Consider the following 6,782-nt stretch of genomic DNA (forward strand, 5'->3'; position numbering starts at 1 on the left):
TTGCATTTTGACAATTGAGATGAGAAAATAGTTTAAACTGAGTCCTCTACTTAAATAAAATGCATGTGTGAAGTCAGGAAAATGCTCAGCTGGATGTGTAACCACAACAACACTGCACTGCAATTGTGTTAGGAATGTGAGACATTTTCTTCATTTTTGAACCAGTGGTAAAATTGTCAAAAAATACTGATAAATATATGAAATTGTAACATCAGCAAACGGTAAAAATACAAAACAAAAAACTGGAAAGTCTGAAAACAAAGTTTTATTATCTCCAAAAGCAGATTTGAAAGTAATGGCAGTGGAATAAATCACAAACTGCATAAAGAATTAAGGACATTCGAAGCTTGATAGGGGCTTTCGTTTCTCTAGATGCTGCTCTGTTTAAGGAGCATGTAGGGCTTCTCAACTAGCACAGTGAGCACGTAGCTCACCACCACTGTCAGCACCAGGTGGCCAAAGAACAGGTACATCTAAAGAAGACAGAAAAACAGTGGTCCGACAATATGAAGAACTGTATAAAACAGGCAAGCGTTGGGGGTTTTAAATGGATGAAAGTGGATGAAATGCTCACTTACAAAATTGATGTCTGTGTAGTGGATTGGGGTCTCTTGCAAGCCATTGTAGAGGATGATGAAGACAGGGTGTACCAGATAACAGGCAAAGCTAATGTTGGAAAGAGGAACCCAGAAACTTAGAGATAAGAATTTCTTGATGAAACCTGGAGAAACGCAGACATACAGAAGAAAAGGTAGATGTCTTTAAATGTACAGCATTTTTTTTTTTTTGCTTTCACACAATGTTAATAGAACTTGAAAAGAGAAATGCCCAAAGATTAAATAAGCCTCCTCTAGCTTGTGGGTTGTTTAGAGTCTAATTGATATCAATGTGTATTCAGTCACTGATAAACATAATCCGGATATTTGAAAGCAGAATGATGAACTTCTTTTGCTTTTTTTAAAATGTATTTTGTTACAATGAAGAGGGGGGCTTGTAACTCCTAACCTACCGCCGTAGCCCTCCTCACAGGCCAGAATGATCCAACTCACAGCCAGCGCCCAGAGTGGTCTATGCAGCCCCTGATACAGAGCATGTGGCAGAGATAGGTAGGCTGGGGTCTCCCTGAGGACGTAGGCAACTCCAACCAACACTGCCATCAGTGACAGACAGCAGAACCAGCCAATTGCTGCATGCGTCTGCACCATTAGCAAGACAGGAGAATCATTAGTGTGATGGCAACTTTTGGCTAGATTATAAACCAAGACGTAAATGGCATGAAGTGGTGTTTGAAAGTTTGTGCACCGTGTAGAATTTTCAATACATTTCTGCAAATAATTGCCTAAAACATAATCAGATATTCAAGATATAAAAATATATTAAGAGCCTGCACTCAAGTGAGAGAAAATAAGTTACACTTGCTGATGTATTATTAGTATACTAGCTGTACATTGTGAGCAACTAAAGGCTTCTTTCAGGTTAAAACCACCAACAGGGTTGCATTGAGAAAGGCACTGCTGTCCAACAAGAGCATTACTGCCTCCCTCAAGACCTTTGTTAGAGATCACATGAAGAAGCCAGGAGGCTGTTGAGAAAGGAAAAAACTGCAATAAGATTAAGTCATCTGTGAAACAAGAAGGTGGTATTATCATTGTTTGGGACAATTTAGCTACATCAATGCCAGGACTGATTACCATAATTGATGGAACAATTCATTTTGAATCATATCAGCAAATTCTCACAGAAAATATCAGGACAATATGTTTCTTTACTGAATCTCAACACTACGCAGTGTTGTGTAGCAAGACAATGACAGACACACGCATGTCATTCTAACAAAGAATACATGAAACGTTTTTTTTGGAAGACCAAGTCAATATCCTAACCTTAAAATAGCGGAATGGGGAAGGTCATTAGGTGAGTAATTTATATGAAGAAACCCAGAAACATCCCAACGTGGAAGATGTTCTATACAAAACAATGTCTAAAACTGCATCATGCTCAAATGTAGGAGTGATCAACAGAATAATTTAGTTACAGTTATTGCTGCACAAGACGGTCTCACCAGATGCTAAATGCCACGGTTCACCTACGTTTTGCTGCTAGCAAATATAGTATTTTTGTCTGCTTTCTTTAATTGTGCGCTCCTTTTCTGCTCCAAAGATTTGTGATGATGTTTTAGGTGAGGTTCATCCAGAAATCGAGAAAATTCTGAAGCCTTTAAAAACTTTTAAGCACCATTGTAAGGAATATTTTGGCATAGGTGACTGTCAAAAATATCACAAGATCTCACCTTTTGCTTTAATAGCTGGGTTTTCTTGGTTGTCAGGTATATTCCAGTCAAGATCCCGATTAGAAATGGTCCATATCTGGTGTAGGGTTTCACATAGTAGTACAAAACATAGTTCTCAGATGTCCTGTGGAAATAAACATCTTAAGGGAACCACTTGGATAGCAAAACAGGAGATGTCATGTTGGTCTATTCCAAATTATTTTCACTTAATCGGTCATTTGCACTACAGTGCTGTGCAAAGTCGAGAGCAAGCCTTCTGGTCACCTGTAACTTCAACACAGCCTGAACCCTCTGAGACAAGATTTTTTTTGTAATTTTTAAAGAAGTTTCAGGAATATCAAGTTCTTGTGTCATTTGGCATACATCAGCCTTTCCTCCCTGTTTCACTTCCTTAAAAATGGCCTCTTAGCAGCCACCCTTCAATGGAGACCATTTCTGATGAGGCTTTAGTGAACAGTAGATGGATCAGCTGAAGGACTGGATGCATCTCTCAGGTCCAGTGTCAAGTCTTTGTTGGATTTTTCTCTATTTTTTGGCTAATTGCCAAAATCACCTTGTCGGTGAAAAAATATCATGTCTGTCAAACTAGTAGCAAATACATTCTATATTTGATTATCAACTAAATTATTGGTTATTTGTGGGCATAAGAGTCATTCATCCCTTGAGTTAGGTCTTTGTTAAGCCTTTAAAAATAGTTTAGGAGAAGGACTGTGCTAAAATTTAGTCAAAAGGCAGAAAATGTCCAAAGAAAAACTTTGAAAGACCTTCTGAAAGCCTGGAAACTATCGCTCAAGCCACTTTAAAATATTACAAGAAAGTCTGGCTCCTTAGAAGCAAATCATACCAAAATAATGGGCGCTTAAATACTTTTGCACAATACTTTAGTTCATCAACATTGAATCTTACATTGTTGATGGCTGAAAAACTGGTAGCTGCAGGAGTGCAGTTATAACAGCACTGGCCACAGTGGTCGTCAGTAGAAGGCCTCCTGCCACGACTGCAAAGATACTCCTGTTGCTGATAAGGAGAAGACAGAATGAATAACATTACAACACTTGAGTTAAAATAGTGTTCAGAATCATACTGCGGGGTGTGGACATACAGTCTGTAAAAATAGATCAACAGAGGAGTGGTGGTATAACACTGGAAGTCTAAAGACAGGTACCATGTCCAAGGAATACACTGAGGAGAGATAAAAAGTTATCAAACAGACATGCAATCACTGCTAAATTAAAGACTGAACAATATGTCTCAAGCACTGGTTAAACTTACTATCTCATGGACTGGGAGGAGATTGCTAATAAGCAGCACATTAGCCCACCAGTACGCCTTACAATCCATCATTGTGTCTATAAATGGGAACCAATAGGGTCCCCACTGGACCAAAGAGATGAGGCTGATGGTGAGACACATAATGAACAGATGCAGTGGCTGAACCCTGCAGTAAAGAAAGACAAATGATGAGAATTCACTCTTTTTTTTCCAGATTTTACATGTTCAGATTTATGCTCATGAAAAAAAACAGGCAACCATCCTGGATTATTTTGACCAATCAATCAAGATTTGATACCTTTTAATCCTCTTGAGTAGATAATTTACAACCAAACTGGTGCTCAGTTTGTCTTCAGCCTTGTCGATGGAGCTCAGCAGGGACCTGGCACTAAGCAGACCCCTTAAACCCCAACCCAAATGTACAATTTAGACCTCACAATATACACCAGTGTTAATCTATAACTGTTCTCGTCTCACCCCAGCAATAAGAAGGTGTCAACAGCCAGAAAAACAGGCCCACTAATTGTGAGTACATACACCGGGCTGCTTTCAACTGTTTTCTTCCAGATTTTGTAGTTATCTACAAGAGCAACACAGACATATTATTAGCAGTAGAAGTAGCAATAAGCAAGAGCTTTACTGACTTTCTACGACCTTGCATACCCAGGTTGTTAATTACTGGAAACTGTGCAGAGTGGCCACATATGATCCACAAGAGGCTGAGAACACGGATGCCGTTTAATGAGGAATAGCCTCCACCTGGGATGGATGAGGAGCTGCTGAAGATGCCCTGACTGGTAGTCTGCAGACTGAAGGCCTGAAGGCAGCCATTCACACAGCTTTGAGAAATACACAGTTGCACAGGACTGGTGCTGTCTGTAAAAGAAAATGCTCAGTAAGGCTCACGCTTGATATAAACACAGTCTACAGTAAAATGCACATTTCACCTACTATTTTCCTCCAAAGTGCTGCTTGTCTTTTCACTGCAAAATGAACCATTGGTTTTCAGGGTCCCATAAATGTTCAGGCCACTATTTAAATGGGAAAATTCTAACGTGGGGCTGACTGCTCCACTGTGTTCTGACCTCATTATGGATGTAAACAGGGTGGCTGCCAGAGGAATTGCTATCATGACACAACAAACAAACCTGCAGGTGAAAAGAAAACCACTTTAAGTCAAGGGTAGTTGTTTAAATGACGAAGACAGTGTAATAGGAATTCAATGAAATTATGACTCCTTACAAGCAGGCAACCTCAGATGCATGAGGGTGAATTGTGTCGGACAAACAGTGAGTCATGATCATCTCCTGAGTAGACTGATTGATAAGGATAGGAGGTAAAGGAGGAATGAGGGACATCTGATTAAACTGAAGTCTGCCTGTTAAAAGATGAATGCAAGGTCCATGTAAAACACTCAAGAAAAAGAAAAATATTAGAATGACTAAATGGCATGAGAATAAATCTAAAGAACATAGATTTAAGATAACTTACTGTACTGCACCAATGTTCTCACATCTTGTTCTTCACATGAGTCAGGAACACAAATACCTATAAAGTACTGGACTGCTCCCTATGTAAATACAACAGCAAAGATCAAGCACAAAACCCTATTTCTGTCACCTGACAGATGGCATTTTAAAGTTTGCTTTTTTTTTGTATTTACCTGCTTTAGGAACACCTGGCAGTACTGTCCAGAGAAGCTGGGGCCGACGGTAGAGCGGCACTGCTGCAGCAAACCAGGCTGGTTGATATTACCTCCTTCAACATTGCTACCCATCTTTCCAAATGCATCATACACTGTCAATACACACAGAAACACTCACTGATTAATTAACAATCCAGATCCAAACCTGGACCAAACATCCAAGTTTAACTTAGTGTAGAATTCAAAGAGAATAAGAATCATTGTGTTCTTTAGAACAATAATTTTACATCCAAAGATGCCACAAGTCCCCTTCTTGCACCTTTGCCATTTTTATCCTGCAATTTTCACGCGTGTAAATGTTTGCCATGACCTCAGCAGCTCCCAAATAAGTATTCCAGTATTCAAGCTTTTGCAAATAAAGCCATGACACACCTGCACTAGTAAAAATGGGCTTAATAACTATAAACTCGCATATTCAGAACAGGAAATTATGTATTTCCTGCCGTAGCAATATTTTCTACACTTACCAGTGTACTTTTTAGTACATTTTATATTCTTATAATATACATTTCAAGTGTTTTTTTTTTCTTTTGCTTGTCTTGTATTATTATACCACAAAGAATTAGAACAAACAAAAAAAGATGTTTTCTTTCAAATGACATGATCATTTTGTAGCCATTTACTCGTGAGATGAGCTCTTAGTTCTGACCCATCTCAATCTGGCCCCTGCAGCTGAAATCTGACAAAACTGTCCCCCCACGGGGCTATTTTTCAAAAAAAGTTTTGCAAAAGGCAGCAACACTTACTGAGAACCGCATATTCCTTTGGCTTGTCCTGGTTAATTTCCCAGAGGAAAGTGTTCGTGTCATTCATACATCTTTGTGACACATTGAAGACCTGCGAGCTTTCCAGTGCTTCACTACCCCCAACTAGCAGAAGGAACACAACCCAACCAAGGGCCATCTCAGGTCCAACTACACCTTTTTAGTGAGGAAGGTGCTTAAATAACAGAGAGCGTCACATCGTCAGGCAAAGAGTAGCATGAAATTCATCCTCTTCAGCTGGATTGAAAAACTGCTTTGGTAACTGTGACCTGTCCCCAGCTGCAGGTCTGCATCAGGTGTGAACAGGATTAAGTTACCTGAAAGAGCAAAGAGATCAGGGTGAAAACGTCACTACAGAAGCAGCATAATGGAAGTGGAAGCCTAATAATGACTTGAAAAGCAAGCCAGTATTCTTCTGTGCTTGCTTAACATGAATTTACATGAGTTTATTTTAACTTAGCTTTAGTCGAGGCATTTGAAAAAGCTTTAGATTGCCCAGAGATATAAAGGATAGGGCTTTTGCTGTGCTGTACATTACTTGCGTTCATTTGTTTTTTACTCAAACTGTAAGTCTCAAATTTAACTGTTATAGAAGAAACTTCACACACTTTGTAGTAATCAATAATGTTTTTCTATGGCATTAATTCATAAGAGAATCCTAATCGCCGGACTCTGTGTCAGCTTCGGCTTTGCAAAGCTGTGCATGATTTGCATGAAGTGTGCAATACCTCTTTAGAATGAATCACTGCAG

The 6,782-nt window shown here is 39.3% G+C and overlaps 1 protein-coding gene across 2 annotated transcripts; it reads right to left on the bottom strand.

Annotated features, from left to right (window-relative positions):
• Nucleotides 1-243: 243 nt before the first annotated feature.
• oacyl (O-acyltransferase like) lies at nt 244-6,260 on the bottom strand. 2 transcript variants are annotated; one of them, XM_072371826.1, is made up of 15 exons: nt 6,014-6,260; nt 5,226-5,359; nt 5,054-5,132; nt 4,805-4,940; nt 4,514-4,710; nt 4,226-4,438; nt 4,040-4,142; nt 3,861-3,962; nt 3,563-3,728; nt 3,393-3,472; nt 3,197-3,301; nt 2,291-2,414; nt 1,010-1,196; nt 579-721; nt 244-473 (listed from the first exon to the last, which is right to left on the bottom strand). In XM_072371826.1, exons 1-15 carry the CDS (start codon nt 6,168-6,170, stop codon nt 369-371), a joined length of 2,031 nt encoding a protein of 676 aa, XP_072227927.1. In that variant the 5' UTR covers nt 6,171-6,260; the 3' UTR covers nt 244-368. The 2 variants fall into 2 exon arrangements, with proteins under 2 accessions (XP_072227927.1, XP_072227926.1); XM_072371825.1 differs by having other exon boundaries at nt 3,197-3,307; nt 6,014-6,259.
• Between the last annotated feature and the right edge of the window lie 522 nt (nt 6,261-6,782).

This window comes from Leuresthes tenuis, unplaced genomic scaffold (assembly GCF_036924035.1).
Source record: "Leuresthes tenuis unplaced genomic scaffold, fLeuTen1.0.hap1 SCAF_19, whole genome shotgun sequence".
NCBI lineage: Eukaryota > Metazoa > Chordata > Actinopteri > Atheriniformes > Atherinopsidae > Leuresthes > Leuresthes tenuis.

Bases quoted from the DNA above. Each gene is read 5' to 3' on its own strand.
- oacyl (XM_072371825.1), bottom strand. From the start codon at position 6,170: ATGGCCCTTGGTTGGGTTGTGTTCCTTCTGCTAGTTGGGGGTAGTGAA. The intron at 1,197-2,290 runs GTGAGATCTTGT...CTAATGGTGCAG, and splicing joins CCCAGCTATTAAAGCAAAAG to ACGCATGCAGCAATTGGCTG. The intron at 474-578 runs GTAAGTGAGCAT...TGTCTTCTTTAG, and splicing joins ACTACACAGACATCAATTTT to ATGTACCTGTTCTTTGGCCA.